Source organism: Leptonychotes weddellii, chromosome 8 (genome assembly GCF_054177405.1).
Source record: "Leptonychotes weddellii isolate Sample4059 chromosome 8, ASM5417740v2, whole genome shotgun sequence".
In the NCBI taxonomy this organism is placed as follows: domain Eukaryota; kingdom Metazoa; phylum Chordata; class Mammalia; order Carnivora; family Phocidae; genus Leptonychotes; species Leptonychotes weddellii.
Window position 1 is genome coordinate 123,686,259 of NC_138376.1, and position 21,043 is coordinate 123,707,301.

General features: G+C 37.9%; 1 protein-coding gene and 1 pseudogene across 3 annotated transcripts in view; one reads left to right on the top strand and one right to left on the bottom strand.

Annotated features, from left to right (window-relative positions):
* Window positions 1-1,960: 1,960 nt before the first annotated feature.
* WTAP (WT1 associated protein) overlaps window positions 1,961-21,043 on the top strand; it is a 26,889-nt gene continuing 7,806 nt past the window's right edge. Inside the window, exons 1-6 of one of the 3 annotated variants that reach the window (XM_031028036.2) lie at window positions 1,961-2,092; window positions 8,992-9,029; window positions 11,376-11,431; window positions 14,712-14,770; window positions 16,414-16,541; window positions 19,982-20,160. In XM_031028036.2, coding sequence (XP_030883896.1) covers window positions 9,000-9,029; window positions 11,376-11,431; window positions 14,712-14,770; window positions 16,414-16,541; window positions 19,982-20,160 — 452 coding nt within the window. In that variant the 5' untranslated portion in view covers window positions 1,961-2,092; window positions 8,992-8,999. Of the gene's footprint in view, window positions 2,093-2,242; window positions 2,429-2,531; window positions 2,818-8,991; window positions 9,030-11,375; window positions 11,432-14,711; window positions 14,771-16,413; window positions 16,542-19,981; window positions 20,161-21,043 lie in introns of those variants that run through there. The other 2 variants (XM_006733218.3, XM_031028035.2) reach the window with 2 other exon arrangements.
* On the bottom strand, window positions 18,139-18,251 carry LOC115940914 (U6atac minor spliceosomal RNA; annotated as a pseudogene).

Sequence of the window (21,043 nt, forward strand, 5' to 3'; positions counted from 1 at the left end):
TCCTATAATACAGTTTCAAAACCACAGTAACAGTACTGCCATTAATTCTAAACCACTGAGAGAAGCTTCAGATTCCTTTGTAGTTCTTTTTCATCCTTAGAACATATCCCACCACAGATGTTGCCTGAGTACTATGTTCAAAAGCCCTGGGGGAATAATTATTTTCTCTGGGTAACATTAGTTATGTTACCAATTTGACTTAAAGGTAAGTTTGTTTCAATTTGCTTTCAACGTTTACTTTGGTTCCTTTACTTACTTTTTGGCTAGGTAAAACTTTAGAAGTTCAAAATCATATGCCTTGCTTCTACTTCTTTCCCCTGCACCCTTTCCACAATCCTCTGTAGGTAACCGTTTTTGTTTCTAGGATATCTTTTCAATTTTTTCTTTCTTTTTTTTTAAGATTTTATTTATTTATTTATTTTCAAGAGAGAGAGAGAGAGAGCATGCGCGAGCACACGAGTACACACGAGTGGGGAGGGAGGGGCCAAGGGAGAGGCAGACTCCCGGATGAGCAGGTAGCCCAATGCAGGACTTGATCCCAGGACCCTGGGATCATGACCTGAGCTGAAGGCAGACACTTAACCGACTGAGCCACCCAGGCGCCCTATCCTTCCAATTTTCCATATAACTTGGGACTCATTCCAAAGCAACTCATTCTTTTTTTTTTATGGCTGCATTGTATTCCATTGTATGGTTTTATCATGTCCAACCAGTTCCCTATTAATGGCCATTCGGGTTATTTCCAAATTTTTGTTATGACAAATGACACTGCAACAAGTAACCTTGCCTGCATGTTGTTTCTATTTGTGGAGGTGTATTTTCAGAATACGGTTAGGGTTAGAAATAGAATTGCAAGATTTAAGAATAAATGCAAATGGCATTTTGGTACTCCATAGGTCTTCATTTTTCCATCGCCACCAAGAAATTTATGAGCACTGTTTCTCCAGAGTTTTGTAATTTCAATGTGTATTTCCATTATAAGTGAGGGCAAACAGCCTTCTGTGTTTAAGGACCACTGCTATTCTTTTCTGTGAATTGTCTGTTCACGTTCTTACCCAAAAATTCTCTTTGGATTTTGGTCTTTTCCCAGTTTTCAAGATTTCCTCTGCTGTAAGTTGCAAATATTTTCTCCACACTGATCTGACTTACTGGGAATATACCATGAACCCTTTGACCATCTGGAGAACACTTCAATCTTATCCTTATAAATCACCTCATTTCCGGACAGCTCCCTTAAGGATAAACACTTTTAGTAAAGCCGGATAAGGGAAGATCAATCAAAAGAGTTACCTGGCCCCTTGTAGTAAGTGTAAGAAACTGTTTCACGCTTGGCAGGTAACACCATCGTTCTTATGCAATGGTCTGGGTGACACAAAGTCTTGCGTAAGGGAGCATATTCAAATTACAAAACGTATTTCATAAGGCTCATTAACAACTCACAGGGTTCGCCTTCCCCGCGTTTCTGAGTTTGCAAGGTGCCCCTAGAGCTGCTGACACAGGCACAACCCCCATCTGCTAGACAATAGCTCCTCCGTTTAGCCTCGGGATGTCAAGGTGGGGATGAGCCAAGAAGCCGGGATGCTGCGTTTCAGAAGACAGAACACTAGTTTCTAAGCTCTCAAGCAACAAGGCTAAGCGAAGCCTGAACTGACCCTACTCTCCACCCACGGCCTAGATCCTGAGGTTGCACCTGGCCCGCCAGCGCGCGGAAGCATTACCGATGCACCCTGCAGCACAAACCGGCCAATCACGCGCCGCCTGGCCCAGATTCCTCCGCCAGAGACTGCGCCGCAGCCGCAGGTGGCCCGGCGAGCGCTTCCGCCCCCCGCCGCCAATCGCGACCCCCGCCGCCCTTCCCGTGATGCCCCGCGGCTGACCTCCGACCTCGTCGCCCACCCCCTCCTCGCGGCCCGCTTCTCCCCCCGCCCCCGCCGAATTTGTAGGGCTCCAAATCTGTGGGGCGTGCTACCCAAGCGCAACTCCTCCCTTAGCGCCTGGAGGCTCCGGGCGAGTGCCGTCCCTTCGCCTCTCCTCCCTGCAGCGGGGCCCAGTGACGGGCCGGTGGCTGCGGCCGCATTCGTGAGACGACTCGGTGAGTGGGTCGGACGCAAACATGGCGGGGCGGTGACGAGGGCGGGCGACGACTGCGGTGGGTTAGGGCCGGGCTGCGCGGCGGGCGGGGCGGCGGGCGGAGCGGGGCGGGGCGGCGGGCGGAGCGGGAAGGGGGTGGGGCGTCGGGGCCTCGCGTCCTCCCTCAGCGCCATTTTGTGGCAGCGAGACCCGCAAATAAAGGGGAGCGACGGGGCTGCGGCGGTAGGAGGAGCGCGGGGGCCGGGGGTAGTGAGGTCTGGAGGTCTGGGCGGCGAGCGGGCAGCGCGGCCTTGGCCTATGTGACTGGGCGGCGCCGGCGCGGCCTCCGTCTGGAGAGGTAGGTGCGGGCCGCCGGCGGGAGCGGCCGCGAGGACCTCCGGGTCCCTAGGGCTGAGGCGCGGCCGGCCCGGGAAAGGGCGGGCAGAGCTCAGAGGGTGAGTCGGGCTCCCGGGCCCGCCGGCCTCCCGTTAGCTGCGCCTCTTTCCCGCCTGCGGGGACATTTCCGCCGCCCCGAGGCCATTTTGCCTCCATCCTCCGTCCCGGGGGCGAGGTGGGCGCTCCCGCGGGCCGGCGTTACCGGGAGGCCGCCCCCTCGGTGCACGTCGTGTCCCCGCCTCTCTGTCGCCCCCTCCCACCTCTCTCCTCTGGATCCTGAGGATTGGCGGCACTAACGAGTTCAGCAAGGGAAGGAAAGCCGTGTTCGTTGACCAGTTTCACGTCGCGCAGGTTGTTACTGCAGCTGCATCCTCCTGTAGACTTCCATTTTTAAATGATGGCATACATTCTGAGTAAAGAAAGAATTCTTTGTTAATTCAGTAGAGGGGAGGTTTTCGTGCAATTTGTTAAGTCTCGTCTTGGGTCTAAGGTGGTTATTTGAACCATATTTAGTCAGTAGAGGACACAGTGGAAAGTCCAAGTTCTTGTTTTGATGAAGTCAATCTGATCTCAAAGTACTGTGTTACATTCCTGAGAAACTGTGTTTTTAAAGTAAAAAGACGGTTCTTTTGCCCTAGGTAGAAGAGTATTTCCAACAGTGTGTTTACAGTCTTGAGTTGTCCATCTAGTTTTGCATTTCTTTAGTTAATTCCATTACTGAGGAAGGTAAGTGGAAGTCACGGGTCTGTCACGAGTTCTCGTTTTTTAATTTTTAAATTCTGACCATTAAGTTTTCTATGATAGGTGCATATATTGTCGACATTCAAACCCCCATTAAGAAAAAAACTTACGTTGGAAAATCTTTTCAAGATACCTAAATTTTATTTACTATTGTCGTTCAGTAGCACCTGATGAGGCAAGTCGGGGAAAGAAATTGCAGTCCACCAGGTGGCATGTGATGAAGATAAAGTTAAATTTTAAGGGTTTGGGTGGGTGTATTTGGGGAGTTCTTTTATTTTAGATCTTATCTTGTCTTAAACAGATAGCTATAGCCAAGTGGTCAGTATTTTCACTTCTCAGTGGCGGAACTGAAGCATAAATTTCTAAGTCCCAAAGGAGGAAAGTAATAATAAAAGTGTGTCCCAGGCACTGCTGATGTTTTACTTAGCTCATCAAAACTTAATAATATCTAGTTTTCCTGATTCAGTTTTGAGTCATGCCTGCTCAAAATATTTTTGTGTGTTAGGAATGAGTTGGTCTATATGAAACAAAATCTCTACAGTGTGGAGACAAGAGCTGTAATTATATATGTACAGGACGTTACAGGTTTCAAAGCCTCTTGTGTTCTTGTATGTATGTAGTATAGAATCCCCTTGAAAATATCCTGTACTTGGTGGTCAGCATTTTCATATAATTGTATGTTACCTTGCTCTTGAAAAAAGTTTACTCTTAAAATTTTTAAGTTGATGGGTCTTTTAGCAAAACAAGATCTATATAGTGTTTGGTTTTATGCTTGTTTTTATTTTTAAAATTATTTCCTACTTTTTTGCCTTTAAATGTTTTCTGATACTCAGCTTCTCAAAAACTTTTCAGTATTCCCATAACCGTATATCCCATTGGATATTAAGCTGGTTCATCAGGCTAGAACTGGGTACTATAAGTAAATATTCTCCACTCTTGAACATGCAGTTGGTGGAATTTAATTTTTTTAAATGCACATTAAAATTATCTTTTGATGTTGATATTTTATTTGAAAAATCCTTTGTGTAACATTTTTATGGCAGTTGAGCATTGAGATTTGCAGCACTTTGTAAAGCAGGCAAAATTGGTATCCATTTTTTTTTTTGGTGATTTGGAGACTGCAGCCCAGAGTTAAGTGACTTGCTCAAGATCCATTGACTGATAAGAGTCAGGAAAAGGTGCTCGTCTGATTCCTAACTGTAATACCCTTTTTACTATAGAGCCAAGGTTGTTTGCTGTTGGATTATTAGTTTCTTGAGTTTAGTTAGGATTAGTTTCAGTGAGGTACATGCTTTCTCAAATTGTGTTGGCTGGTGTTCACCTCTCTAAGAGAGAATTGAGTTGCATAACTTTGGATCATAATGCTAAGAGCCAGGGAAGTACTGTGATCTGGGATGCTAGGCATCTAGCCAACTGAAACCGAACTCCATCGTAAAGTTTTTGTCAGTGTTAAAAGCATCAAGAGTACATAGTGATTCTGAGACCTGAATTTAAGAGATTATCCTGAATTAATTCATGTGAATAACTGAAACCTTTACATAATTTTAAGACCATGTTTTAACCAATCTTAAACCTCCGAAAAGGTAACCATATTGGCCAATTTTAAGTTTTTTCTCTTTTGCTTTTCTGTGTTCTTTAGTTAGTTAAGCTTATTCATTATTGAGGATGGAAGAGTGGAAGAATAATCCATCTTCCTCAGTTACCAACTTTAGAGAGGTGCTTCATTTGGGGCCCTAACCCCCAATTCATTAATTAATAGCTGTTTTGACCAGAGTTAATCATTTAGTGACTCATAATCATTTTCATCATCTGGAAAATGGAGGCTAACTTTGACTTTGAAAAGTTGTGATAATTAAGTGTGACTCATAGTAATGAGTATATATTCATTTTTCCCCCCAAGATTCAGGATTCAGCTCCAGATATTTCAGTTACTCCATTTTTCTGATACAAAAATAGATCTAAGAACCTGGGATGTACACTGTCTTCATGAATCTAGAATTGATTTTAGATGACTATTGTGCTTTCAGTTGTAATTTAAAGGTTGCCTTGGGGAATAATTTTCCTAGTATATTCATGCAATGTGAGAGTCAGATTTGAGAACCAAATTTTATTTTGACTAAATAGTTGAATGTTGATACTTTTAAATTTAAACCTGTTCTAATTTGTCTTTTGCTAAGCTGCTTGTTTAACTCTTATGGCATATTATGGAGTCTGAAGGAAAGATTGATTTTTCAGTAGCTAAAAATCAGGGAGGAATTTCTTTCAAAATGCTTAACGTTTGAATTCCCAGGTCACATATTCTATAACATGTGGAATGACGTGACTCTGAGAGTCAACATGAAGTGCAAACCTTTATACAAAAACTGCTTTTATCTTTGGCATATGTCACAAATTTATATTTATTTTTATAAAGAAAATATACACACTCTTTGAGCGATGTGTAATTAAAATTTGTCCACCATCAGACTTTTTAGAAGAGCATATAAACCAGTGTTTAAAAAATTTAAAAACTTCCTGTTTAGAGTTTTAAAAATTGGAGATCACCAAGAATTCTGCAGTGGGGCTTAGAAACAAAGACAGGAGCAGGCAGGTCATGATCCCAGAGTTCTGGGATCAAGACCCACATCTGGCTCCCTGCTCACAGGGAGTCTGCTGCTCTCTCTCTGTCTCTCCCTCTCCCACTCTGTCTCTGTCTCACATACATAAATCTTAAAAAAAATTGACAGGAGCAGCAGGTCTTCATTGTTATCTCAGCCTTTGAATTCTCCCTTCAGTTTCTTCAAGAAGTAGTGATTGAGAGTCTTTGTTTTTTTGATGGGGAGAAGGAAACTAATAATTGCTTATTTTGTGCTAGTCACCATACTAAAGATTAATATAGTTTATCTTTAGAAGTAGCTGAATAATTTTAGCCTTGGTGGAAATAATTCATTTTGGGATGGGAAACCAAAGCTCAAGTTCTGTGGCTTTTTTTGTTTTCATAGTTTGCACCCTCTTATAGAAAAGCAGGGTTACTAGAACTTCTTTCTTGTGTTTCCTAGTCCTTTCAATGCCCGTTAAAAACAGTAGCTTATTTGTTGCTAATTAAGCTTGCAATTAATTTTATTTTAATGGAATAGTTTGGATATGTATTAAGAAAAGAATGAATAAATAAACCTGGGGAAAGAAAGTGTCACGTTGTAGAAGCATTTACTAGTTTATAACTGGAATATATATTGAGTAACATCCATAATGCTTAAGTTTTATGACTAAAATTTTGAGTAGCTGTAGTGCCCATTAACTAGTTAACAGGTAGACTATCTGCAGTGGTAAATTTAACTGTTTTCAAACTGTCACTTACAGCATTTTACCACAGTATCTTTTATATTAGGTTTCACATTCTCAAATTTTACAGTAGGTCATCATGGTTATTTTTTGGGGAAAATTAGATTGGGTTATTAACTCACTGTTAATGATTTCAGTAGTAACTGAAGCAAATTCATTTGTTCATATTTCCATTCAGCATATTTTTTTTTTTTTTAAAGATTTTATTATTTGAGAGAGAGAGAATGAGAGAGAACACATGAGAGGGGATAGGGTCAGAGGGCAAAGCAGACTCCCTGCCGAGCAGGGAGCCCGATGCGGGACTCGATCCAGGGACTCCAGGATCATGACCTGAGCCGAAGGCAGTCGCTTAACCAACTGAGCCACCCAGGCGCCCTCCATTCAGCATATGTTTGAGTGCCTACTGTGTACTGTGGCATTAGCAGTGAATGAAACAGCTCTCATGGAGCTTATTTTATAATTGGGAGAAACAGATAAGTATGTAAAATATCAAATCATGATAAGAACTATGAAGAAAAATAAAGATTGATGTGAGGGGATAGCAGAGGATTGGCATGCACTATTTTGAGTGAGATGGGAGCCTTTAGAAGGATTTAATCAGGTTAGTGGCATATATAGGTACACATATACTAGTTAAATTGGCTTAAAGTTCAAATGGCTAGAATCGATGTTTACCTATTATATTTAGCGTAGACAAATGGGAAATTCCAAGGAAATGCCAGGCTTGATTTCTGGGTTCCAATAGGTTGCAGTCAAGTAGAGTGAATGTACTTTAAACATACTAAAATAGAAGTAGATCTCTTTGGGGATAAACGTGATGAAGGTTTGTTTCCCAAATGATTGGAATCACTGGTATCATGTTAGGATAATCACTAAGCCGCTGTCCATTACTTCTAACAGAGTATAAATTGGGCAACAAGAAGAGGTCTAAAGTAAACAGGGACCAATTTAAAGGAAAAAATTAGAAAAATATACAGACCTTAAGTTGTAGAAATATGGTTATGTCTTTATAGATATTGGCAGAGACTTGATCAGCTTGATTAGCTCAGAAAAAATGACATACTCAGGTTTTTGCTTGCTGCATCCAATGGTAAGATTATTAAAGAGGGAAGAATTAAGCCAGTAATATAATACATGATCAATTTATGATTTTTTCCTAAAATGTCCTGATTTCTTTAACACAGTATATCTAGTCTGAAAATGAGGTTTTAATGGCAGTTTATGATTGGAATATCTGATTTACAGAGTTGGGATGGTATGTAACATAAAAAATGGTATTGGAAGATTATCTCCTTTTGAGGAACTCAAATAATATGAAGTCCAGTAGCTTTTAAAAATTCAGTTTTACACTATAAATTCTTTGGCTAATTTTTAAAATACTGTATAATTGACATGTAAGGTCAGTCTCAGGTGTACAACATAATGGTTGGATATTTGTATATTCTGTGAAATGTTCGCCCCTTTAAGCCTAGTTACCATCTGTTACCACATAGTTAGAAAAGTTCTTTTACTTTTTTCCTTTTGAAGACCTTCAGGATTTATTCTCTTAGCAACTTTCAAACATGCAATACAGTATTATTAATTATAGTTACCATCCTGTACATCTCTTGGAATTTGTTATGAGTAAGTAAAATGAATATAAAGGAAGTGTAAAATTTAAGGGGAAGAGTCCTGACAAAACTGTTGGATATAAAACGTAGGAATAAATTTAAATTAGCTTGTGTTCTTGTTTGAATATTAGGAAGTAGAAGTGTTTTCAGTGAGCATAATAAAGTTAATGAGAGTTGTTCCGTTGTATAACCTATCTTTTGCTATTGTTAAGTAAATTTTGTATAAATTTATAAAACTAATTTGAGATACAAATTCTGTGGCATGAAATTAAATAGTGAGGAATATTTTATTAAGGTATAAATACGTATCATATATGTAAGCGTTGTACAGTAGTGAATTATCACGATGATAGAGTCTATCTACCTTACTATAACAACATGATGCTGTAAAAGGAAAGGCTTAGCAACTGGAACTATACTTCATATCCTTTCAGCAAGACGCCTGGGATACTGCCTGAGGTCAGTGTCTGACTTTAGCACAGTGATGTCACTTCTGTAAGATTTCTCTTTCTCATAGGGTGATTGTAAGAATGCATTGAAAATTTACATTTCTGTTAGTCCTTTATAGGAATATCAAAAGGAATGATTAACTTTTTTTGCAAAGGAATTTTTTTAATAACTTAAGAACAGTGGTAATGTAAGGTGTTAACAAAGGAGAAAGGTGGGTGTGGAGTATACAGGAACCTTGTAATATTTTTGTAACTTTTCTGTAAATCTAAAACTATTACTAAATAAATAATGACTTGGTCAAAACCGAGTTCCCTAATAAATTAGTTTGGGAAGCCAGTATTTCTTGTTACTACCTTAACCGGAAGAACATCAGTTGAACCTCTTCTCTGCCCCTTTTTTCTAGGATTCAAGATGACCAACGAGGAACCTCTTCCCAAAAAGGTGTGTTTTGTTTTTTTGCCCACAGTTTTTAAGTCCTTGTGTGTGGGGGGGGCAATCAATAGGTTTGAAAGGACTGTCTTTATTTGCTTATTTTTCACTCTCTTGCGTTATAACACTACTAGCGTTGTGGGTGTGTAATTGTATCTTGTATGCAAAGTATTTTTAGAGTATTTTTAGTTTTTGGAAAACTTGTGTTATAATTTATCTCCGTGGTCTACTCTTAATCTTTGCTATGTGAATATTTCCATCTACGTAACTAAAATGTGAAAAAAGATGGCTTCACGAGTTGTTTATAAGTTACTTATTTTCTTTCGTACTTTTTAAATCCCTTTGGTTGTAAGGTAAAACCACTTCTTTATTTTTTCAACAGAAGGTTATAGCTAGTTCGTAGATTCTGCTTTCTCCTCTGAAGTTGTTTCTCATTTTCTCCCTGTTCTATTTCCCTAACTTAATTCAGTTTAGTCATTATTACACACACACACACTTAAAAGTTGCAAAATAACATAGTTTCTGAAAGTCATTTATAATTCAAATGGGAAAGCAGGGTATGAGCTTATTAACAAGTAAATATTTAAATGAATAGTTTAGGTGATAAGTATTAGGAATTTGTCTTAAGTTTTGAAGTCAAATTATTCATGAAATGAAGAATTTTACTGTGTTTTAATAATCAGAATTAACTGTGTGCTTTCTGTTAGACTTGTTTTATTTTTATTTTTTAAAGATTTTATTTATTTGACAGAAGAGAGAGACAGCGAGAGAGGGAAAACAAGCATGGGGAGTGGGAGAGGGAGAAGCAGGCTTCCCGCTGAGCAGGGAGCCCGATGTGGGACTCGATCCCGGGACCCTGGGACTATGACCCGAGCCGAAGGCAGACGCTTAACGACTGAGCCACCCAGGCTTCCCACTTTCTGTTAGACTTTTAATATATTTTGGTACAATGATTTGCCCTCTTCCATAATAGTACTATGTTACTGGTTAGTGTTACAATTTGAAACAAGTTTCTTATAAAGGAAACTTAATAAAGCATTAATTTTATACTAAAGCAGGAGAGGTGCCTCACCTTTACAATCTTCACTTGGTATAGAGAAACACTTATTTCTCAATTTACAAAGCAGTTTCAGCTAGAATATTGTGCACATTTTTTAAAACTTTTTATTTTGAAATAATTATTGATAAACCGAAAATTGCAAAGAAATGTACAGGGGGTTTTGTGGCACTCCTCATCCAGCCTCCTTTAGCATTAATCTTGCATAACTATGAGACATCTTACATAACCATACCAAAACCAGGAACTTGACATTGATACAATCCAGCTTAACATGGGCATATTGTGTGTGTGTGTTTTGATAGCTCATTGTAGTTTCATCACGGGTAACTTAGTGTAACCACCATCACAACCAAAATAGTTAACTGAAGCATTACCACAAGCTCCCATTTTGCCATTCCTCTATAGCCCCATCCATCCCAAACCCTTGGCAACCACTAATCAGTTCTCCATTTCAGTAATTATGCTATTTCACAAATGTTGTACAAATGAAATCAGGCAGTATATGTAACTTTTTGAGATATTTTTTCCACCCAGTATAATTTCCTGGAGGTTTATCTAAGTTGATCCATAGGCTTTCTTTTTAATGGTGAATCTAGTATTCCAAGGGTATGGATGTATCATAGTTTAACCATTCACCTGTTGAAAGACATTTGGGTAGTTTCCAGTTTGGGGGCTACTACAAATAAAGCTGTAAACATTCATGTACAAATTTCTGTGTGAAAATAAATTTTTTTATTTCTTTAAAGATGAATGCAACTGCTGGGTTGGTTGTATGTTACATCCATTTTTTGTTTAAAAGGAATTGCCAAAATATTCTTCAGAGCAGCTGTACCATTTTACATTCTCACCAGCAATGTGTGAAAGTTTGGTTTCTCTACATCTTCCCCCAGCATTTGGTGTTATCACTATTTTTTTAAAAGCCATTCTAATAAGTGTGTAGTGATAGCTCATTGGAGTTTTAATTTGCATTTTCCTAAGAATGATGCCTGTGTTAAAGATAGTGTACCTTTTAAAAACAATAATATAAGATTTTTAAAAAACAATAATATGTACTGGGCCATTTAACCTGGGGCTCTGGAGAGGTTTCATATATTTCAGCACAGAGGTTCTTTGGGAGGGCCTTTGTGTATTTTCAGTAATAAGGGTATTCCTAATAACAGAAATGAGCAATTGGGGGACTAAAATGTTAAGATCCTGTCTTTATAAAAAATATGAAGAACATAAGAGCCAGTGGTATTTAATATTTTAAAGTTTTAGGAAGAGCAGTCAGTTCATATTTTAATTTTCTTTATATATAGGTTCGGCTGAGTGAAACAGACTTCAAAGTTATGGCACGGGATGAGTTAATTCTAAGGTAAAATGTTCTTTTATCAAAAATATAAAATGCTTTCTACAGAACATATTGTGATTCTATCCTATAATTATTTTCAAGTTTGATTGTTTGGTTTTTAACATTAATACATCCTCAAATCATTTAATGTACTTTTTGAACATACTTTTTATGGTCTGTTTCTTCAATAGGTAAACATTGAGGAAAGCATAACACTTGAAAGAACTAAAGTACTAGCTTGGGTATCTTCTAGATTGCTAGATAACCTGAGTTTTTCTTGCAGAGGGAAGGTACTCAGAATTTTAACTTAGAGCATTTGAAAGACCCTGCTCTCAGAAAGCTTTCAATTTAACAAATATGTAGACTTGTTTTGATGTCATTATTTTTTCCTTTTCTGATTAATGTGTGAAAAAGTTGTAGTCAAAAGGATGACATGTTTAGTTATGGAAGAAATACATTATTTACTGATAGCAAAGTTACTCTTTCTCATAACTGTGACATTGGTCAGTTCGTATAACTTTATATCCATTTTCTCCTCTGCAAGTTAAGGAGTTGAATTAAATTACTTTAAAAGGTTACTCCAAGCTCTGAATTTCTGTGGTTATCTTATAAATGTCTTTGAAAAGCCAATGGTCAAGAATAGCATTAAGCGTATTTCTTTTTTTTTTTTTTTAAAGATTTTATTTATTTATTTATTTGAGAGAGAGAGAAACAGCATGAGAGGGGAGAGGGTCAGAGGGAGAAGCAGGCTCCCCGCTGAGCCGGGAGCCCGATGCGGGACTCGATCCCGGGACTCCAGGATCATGACCTGAGCCGAAGGCAGTCGCTTAACCAACTGAGCCACCCAGGCGCCCCAAGCGTATTTCTTTTTTTAATATAAAATGGGATCAACACATGTTTTGTGTTGTGTAACTTAAATTTGTTCTTTTTACATTTTATTACTTTGGGTGATAAGTTTTTTAGATGATAATTTTTAGAGACAAAGTATTTTTCTTTTTTTTTTAGGATTTTATTTGAGAGAGAGAGTGAGAGAAAGCACAAGCTGGGGGAGGGGCAGAAGGAGAAGCAGGCCCAGGCTCAATCCCAGGACCCTGGGATCATGACCTGAGCCGAAGGCAGATGCGTAACCGACTGAACCACCCAGGTGCCCCAGAAAAGGTGTTTTATAAAATAGGCAGGTGTAGATGACATGTTCCATTGTTAACTAGAGTCTGATAATTTCCCACCTTCCTTAGCTACTCATATTGTGGACAAGCTCTTTATCGTCTTCATGCAAAGGACTTTTTTCATTGCATACATTTATTTTCCCATACATGAAATTTAAATTCTTAGTATTCTAAAACACTCTTGTCCTCTCCTGCTGAGGTGTAGACCCTTGCTTGTGATATACTGCCACTCACGTGTTGATATTCTCTTTGTATCTCTGGTTAGTATGTGTAGTCTTTTTCTTCATTTATTTGTAGGGAGAGAAATCAATAATATAATTTTAATAAAAATTCATAGTAGCAATTTTTTATATTAAGTTACCTTTAAGGTTTTTAAGTCCTGCAGTTTATATTCTTTAACTTCTTTTAGGGAATTCTCATATGTGACTTTTTTTTTTTTTTAAAGATTTTTTATTTGAGAGAGAGAGAGCACAAGAGGGGGGAGGGTCAGAGGGAGAAGCAGACACCCTGCTGAGCAGGGAGCCTGATGTGGGACTCGATCCTGGGAATCCAGGATCATGACCTGAGCCAAAGGCAGTTGCTTAACCAACTGAGCCACCCAGGCGCCCTCATATATGACTTTTAAGTGAGTTTTTACCCCTCGTTAATTTTCTTGGTGATTTTAAATCAAGTGCTACTTATCTAACTATTCTGTGTTATCTGTCATCTTGAAAGGATGCTCTTGGTTGAGGGACACCTGGGTGGCTCAGCTGGTTAAGCATCTGCCTTCGGCTCAGGTCATGATCCCAGGGTCCTGGGATCGAGTCCCACCTCGGCCTTCCTCCTCAGTGGGGAGACTGCTTCTCCTTCTACCCTTTCCCCCTGCTCATGGTCTCTCAGATAAATGAATAAAAATCTTAAAAGAAAAATAAGCATGCCTTTGAACAGTAGTCTAAAGCTTGGTATTACGGAAATTTTTTTTCATTATGTTGTAGTATTAATATATCTCATAGCAAACCTGTCAAAGTTACTGAGGTTTTATAGAAAGATTTTCTAAAATCAAAGGTATGTTGACCCTTCAAACAGGTTTGAACTGTGGGGGTCCATTTAACGTTCAGATCTTGTACAGTATAGTACTTCAAGTGTATTTTCTTTTCTTTTTTTTTTAATGTTTCCTTTTTCTAGCTTTATTGTAAGAATGTAGTGTATAATACAAACACAAAATATGTGTAATTTAAGTGTTTATATTTATCAGTAAGGTTTCCTTCTGGTCAACAGTAGGCTATTAGTAGTTAAGCTTTTTGGGGAGTCAAAAGTTATACAAGGATTTTTGACTATGCAGGGTTTGTCACATCTAAACTCCCACCCTACATTGGTCAAGGATCAACTGTAAATTTTGATTAGCTGTAACTGAAGAGCAGCTTAAAAGCATAGCTCTTCAGTAAGCAGGATAGCAGACTTTCAGGGCATGTTACTTTTTGTTAGTTGCTTAAACATAAGACTAGGGACATTGTTTTCAACTGTAATTGCCAAGCTAGCATAGCCTGTATTTTGAGGGTAGAGGAATATAACAAGGAAGAAAGGTTCCTTCATACTCTGATAGTATATGTCATTTATGCAGATTGTTTCTGCCAGGTAGGTGTGGTTTAAAGAATAGTCCTGGAAAATAGTATATTCTCCCATTTTTACAGACAAAAATAAATACTACTTTGAACCACTGGTTTGGCTTTATGGTATTTTCACAAAAGAGCCAAGATAAAGAACCTTTAGTTCTTTATAATTAGGCACGTTTCTTAGGTTCCATTTGTTTGAGGCAGATAGCATATCTGAAAGTAGTAATAAGTTTTGTACTTAGTTTTGTAATCTAGGCATTGTGCTGAGCCTCAGTGATACAAAGTCCCATAAGGCATATGAACTGACCCCCAAAGGAGCATACTTGGTATATTCTCGGCAGAGAACACTTTTTTTCTGTATTTTCTTTTACGTAGTTTCTGTAAGTTCAGAAGGAATAATGAAGTGGCTAATTTTATTATTGGTTAAAAATCATGTAGTGAAATTCTTCACATTACTTAAATTTGTAAGTTTATTATGTGATTTTCTAGTATTTTTAATAAAAGTATCAATGTGACAACTAATATATGAATTTATTTTTGTACTAGATGGAAACAGTATGAAGCATATGTCCAAGCTTTGGAGGGCAAATACACAGATCTTAATTGTAAGTTTGAATTTTAGCTTCCTAAAAGTTATGTGACTATCTCCTTTTAGATTTTTGTTATAGACCCAGGATAATTGGTTTTACTAAGCAATTGTAATTTTTTTTATGTTTTTATTTATTTAAGTAATCTCTACACCAGTGTGGGGCTCAAACTCATGATCCTGAGATCAAGAGTTGCACGCTCTTCCAACTAAGCCAGCCAGGTGCCCCTAAGCAATTGTAATTTTCATTCAAGCATTTTGTTTAAAGAACTCTCCCAAGCATTCACTATATTGCTGCTACAAAATAGATGAATGAGCCATGATCCCTCTTCTTAAGGAATTCCTACCCAGTCATTTGGGGAAGATCCGATATGTAATAATCGTATAATAGCATGATTGTTTTAGTAGAATTACATACAGGTGTCTGAGTAGAGATGGGGAAATATATAACTACTTGAAACTTTCCTTGATGTGTCCATAATTCCTTCCACAGAAGAATTGGAAGTGAAGCTTGAGTTACTGGTTTTAGAAAGGAAGTACAGAGAAGCAACACATAAATTCTGAGAGCTTAATGTGTAATAACAGGGTATAGGTACATATTTACAGATTTTTCAAAACTGAAAAATAATACCAACAAAGTTTATTAATTTCAAACCATTTTAGTTTTTGTCACTTTTCACTGAGTTAGGAGTAACATACTATTTGTGAGTGTACAAAGCAATATTGTTTTCCAAGTTCAGAAAGCTTAATACCCTGAAATTTCAATTACTATATGACTATATTATAATCCATAGACATTAGTATTGTGAAAGCTTTTTTTTTTTTTTTTTTTACGATTTTCTTTATTTGACAGAGAGAGACAGGGAGGGAGAGAGCAAGCACAAGCAGGGGGAGCAGCAGAGGGAGAGGGAGAAGCAGGCTTCCCCACTGAGCAGGGAGCCCGAAGTAGGGCCTGATCCCAGGACCCTGGGATCATGACCTGAGCTGATGGCAGACAGTTAACCAACTGATCCACCCAGGTGCCCTGAAAGCTTTTTTTTTTAAGATTTTATTGATTTTAGAGAGAGAGTTTGCACGTGCATGTGTGCGAGCGGGGGGCGGGGGGGACAGAGGGAGAAGGAGACAATCTCAAGCAGACTCCGCCCAGAGCTCTGAACCCCATGTGGGGCTCAGTCTCACAACCCTGAGATCATGACCTGAGCCGAAACCAAGAGTCAGATGCTCAACTGACTGAGCCACCTAGGTGCCCCAATATTGTGAGAGCTTTAAGTGATAATTGTTTATGCAGTTACTGGCATGTTTTCATCGGATAGGTTGAAAACAATATAGTCAGGACGTTGTGGACACGCTATAGATGAAGATAACGATGTTCCCCATGTTCTATTGGAGGTAGATTGTACAATAGCAACATAATTCTACGTAGTATTAGGTGGCTGTAGGCCACTCTAACACCGCTATCTCTTAAAAGAGCACTCATGATCAAGAACAAATTTTATAACAGATTGTTATAAAAGTAGGATAGAAACTAAAGACTTGATGAATTTTTTTGCCCCTGCTTTTATTCTTGACAAAGGCAATCAGAACTTTATTTTGGGTAGGTCATTTTGATCTTGAAATTATATTTCATAATTCATAATGGAATTCTTTTCTTTTATTCATCAGCTAATGATGTAACTGGGTTAAGGGAGTCTGAAGAAAAACTAAAGCAACAACAGCAAGAGTCTGCTCGCAGGGAAAACATCCTTGTAATGCGACTAGCAACCAAGGAGCAAGAGATGCAAGAGTGTACTGTAAGTATTTCAAATGTTTTAGGTCTTTTGAGGAATTGGTTTTTAGTCTGCATTATTACGTGTATTGGTAGTTAGCTAATTTTACAAACTTAATAGTAATTACAAATGAACATTTTGTTTAGGTAGGCTTTGAGCTATAAAATGCTGAAATTTTGGTAGATCACCCCATTGTTGGATTATAAAAATATTTTTTTTGGCCAAGAAGTTAAAAGTTTTAAGTTATTCTCTGAAATTTCATACGAGAATCAGTATATTGATTCAGATATTTTTCTTGATATCTGAGGGCATAAGAAGCATTTGCTCTTGGTAAGCAAACTGTCCCTTTATCCTCTGCTCTCTTTACCTCTCTGTGTATAAAACTTTTTTGTTAGTATCAGTAGCCTCTTCCATATCTGCTTTTAATGTTACAGCTTCATTTGTAATATTTGCCATTTTTACATAGATCTGAAATCCAGTGACATATTTGATCATTCACCTCTGGTTGAATTTAAGTTCAGTTATATGCTATCTTCAGTAGTCTTACCCAATTCTTTTTATTAGTGTTTGTATATATGTTATGTAACGTAGAGGTAGTTTTATCCCTGTTTTTCTAATTTTGAAAATCTGAAATTTTTTAAAAAATTATTTAATCTCTACACCCAATGTAGGGCTCAAACTCCCATCCCTAAAATTGAATTGCATTTTTTTTTTTTTTTTTTTTTAAGATTTTATTTATTTGAGAGAGAGATCATAAGCAGGGGGTAGAGGTAGAGGGAGAACTGACTCTCCTGAGCAGGGAGCCTGATGTGGGACTCGATCCCAGTATCCTGGGATCATGACCTGAGCCAAAGGCAGATGCTTAACCGACTGAGCCACCCAGGCGGCCGAATTGCATGCTCTTCTGACTAAGCCAGCCAGGCGCCCCAAAAATCTGAAATTTGCTTGAATTCTTTTGTGTAATCTCCATTGGTCTGATAACACTGTTTATTAAATGTAATGCAGAAGGCAATATTCTGATCATTGGAGACTCTGATAATATATGGGGCACAGTCCTATTCCTAATTCTTTTCTTACCAATATAGTGTTCTTTTAGGGCTCAGTCACAGTCCTTTTATTTCTTAAAATTTATTTTCTCAATAATCACACACCTTTAGTTTCTGTAATTTAAACTCTTGACCATCCCAATCTTTGGTTATTTTTTTTATGTGGACACATGGTTCCAGGAAGTCTTGCCCAGTAGTTTGAATATAATTTTCTTTTCTTTATTTGTAACACCCACTCCATCCCTTCAAAAAAAAATTTTTTTTTCCTCTTAGATTTTCAGATCTAATGGAGTGGGTACTATGTCTCTAGAGTACCGAGTTTCAAAACTTTTTAATTCTTTTCTACTTTTTCTGGTATTAAGGATTCTAGATTCTACCTAGTTTTAGGTCTCTGTTTGTATGGCACTCTGCTACATGCTTATCACATGAAAAGGATGAATCTTACCTTCAAAGTGCTAACCTCTGGTAGAGTGTGAATGGATCATGTCAATAGTATTATCGCATAGCATCAGTGTGTCTTGAATTCTTTCTTCTTGGGTCCTATCGTTGCCATCCTAGTTACGTACTTTTTTTTTAAACAATGGTTAGATGCCACGCAGTGGATGGTGATGCCTTAACCATATGTGTGTTGTCAGGACTGAGGGCCTGTTCCATCCTTGTCAAGGGGAGTGTTCCTTTCATACAACATGTAGTTCTTATACTTCTTAACACTTACCTAGACAGTATATGCTCTTGACTCACTTCCAGCTATTTTATATATACTCTGGCAGTTTTGATCATATCATGCCTGATCAGAGCCTTTGGTGATGCTCCATCACCCTTTTGTCTTCTCATCCCAGGTTTTTAAGGCTATTTGAACTAGAACCTACCCATTTCTAGTCATATTTTTTACAGCTCTCCCCTGCACAGGTCAACTGAACAACTATTTTCAGTTAGATACAGAGTAAGGTTTTGCAGAAAGGGCGGCAGGAGCAAAAACATAAGGAACGGGCAAGATTATATGTGCAGATGAGGGCAGTTCACTTTGTAAACCTAAATAGTAACTATGTCAGTATTGGAGAGGCATGTTTTCTTTAGGGATCCCAGGCCGTGGTGTATATACTATATGATACGCTTTATTCCTGTTCAATTATTTTAGCAATTCGTCTTATATTGAATAAACAGTTGTACTTTTCTGTTTAAAATGAGTTACTTTAAAAAATCTCATTAAGCTAAATAAAAATTACTTCTGTTTGCTCAATGAAATAGTAAATATATTCCCAATCCAGATATTTGTATTTTTTACTAAATTTATGGTAGAAATTAGCAGTTTGTAAATTGTTAACTTTGATCCTATTTAAGCCTTAGTGTGCAGCAGGATCTTGAACCAAATCTACTTTGGGTGTGAAGAAAGTGATGCATTTAATGCTAATAAACTGTATTTCGTATTTTAGAAATGTATTTTTAGTGTGCTAGTAAGTAGTACAACTGAAGTCGAAATTGAAGGTTTCATATGTAAGTAGAGGGGTTCTGGTGTGGTGGAAAAAGCCCTACGTTGGGAGTGAGGAGGCTTGAGAACTGTTCTCTAGTCTCAATTCTGGCACTGAACTAACTGTATCCTTGGATAGTTAGCTTATTTAATTTCAAAAATAAGCAGTTTGGATTTGGTCAGGCACATTCCACCTATACAATTCTGTGATTCAGATCTACTCAGAAGGAAAAATTGAATATATTGACTTAAGGTGCTATTTATAATGCTGTAATGACAACTCATGTAAATATAAGCATTATATATTTTTAAATTTGGAAATACAAATATGTATTTTAAGTTCCAATTTTTTACTAGGTGTATTTTTTAGGAGACATACATAGAATAATTTCTATAGATACAAATTTGGAAAGAGTAAACCACTGTACTTTTTTCTTTTTTTTTTTTTTTAATATTTATTTATTTGAGCTGAGCACAAGTGCACAGTGGGGCAGGGCAGAGGGAGAGGGAGAGAGAAACTTCAGTGGGGCCTGATCTCATCACCCTGAGATCATGACCCTGAGCCGAAACTAAGAGAGTCAGACGCTTAACAGACTGCGCCACCGAGGCGCCCCTCACCGTACTCTTATATAATATTTTACACATGGCTTTTTTCTAGTGGGTGTCAACATTTTTAGGAAATACAACAGTGATTTTTTTTTGGTATCATTTTGGTTTCAGAGTAGGATGTAGCCTTTCCAGATATGGAAATGCAATCATAGCCTTAATTCCTACATGGCTAACCTTAAATAGTTGTTTATAATTTGTAGTTTTCTTAGAGGATATTAAGATCAAAGGGGGAAGGACTTAACAAGTTGGTAAATTCTGTGAACGAAAGGGATTTTGTCTCACTTTCCTATGTATATATTTTTCTTTGATTTGGTAGTAATTGGTTTTTTTGCTTTGTACAGACTCAAATCCAGTACCTCAAGCAAGTCCAGCAGCCTAGCGTTGCCCAACTGAGATCAACAATGGTAGACCCAGCGATCAACTTGTTTTTCCTAAAAATGAAAGGTGAACTGGAACAGACTAAAGACAAACTGGAACAAGCCCAAAATGAACTGAGTGCCTGGAAGTTTACGCCTGATAGGTAAACAAATCATACTCCCCAGTCAAGACTTCCCTGACAGTCCCACTACGAGAAAGCTGTGGTGGGACAGCCAAGTACTCGTTTCCACACCAAGACTCAGACTTTTTGAGCCAAAAAAAGCCACATTCTTATACTATCCAGCTTGTAATGGTTAATGTAAAACTTACCAGATGAACCTTGTGTTTCAGCTTTTTTCTCTTCCCCCTCCCCTTGCTTCAGAGGCCTGATGGCGTCGGACTATTCCGAAGAAGTGGCCACCTCCGAAAAATTCCCCTTCTAGAACATGTAGACACTTGAGAAATGTTTCTGTTTGAAGAAAATAGAGGGAGAAACAGAAGTTTTAAGTCTGTGGCACACTGTGTCTTCAGACAGTTTGGAGGAATGAAAACCTAGAGATTTAAAATCATGAATTGAACATGTAAAATTCCAGTAAAATGTAAAAATGGAATATGCATCGCTCTTAACCTTGAGCATAGTGACTTAGAGACACTGTATATCAGTTTTGCCAATAAGACTGTGGACTTCGTGATTGTTCTTGAACTTCTGGGTCAAAACTCAAATGAGGTGAATTTTGCCTTTAAAGAGTTTATTTGCTAAGAACCAATTTAATAATAGTCACGAGAGAATCAAATAATAGATGTCAGTACAAGTAGTTCATATATTTAACCATTTAGTTTGGGGCTCTATATTACTTGATTGAGCCTTAAATCAATGTGGTTTTAATCAATGGTTTGTTCTTTGAATGGTTGCTAATGCTGTAGATAATCTTATTGAGGACTGTACAAACAAAAAGGTGTGGTATCAAACTTCAGGTTGAAAATGTTTGAAGCATTATAAACATTCATTTCACTACTAGATTGTATAAGGATATTGGCTGTGATGA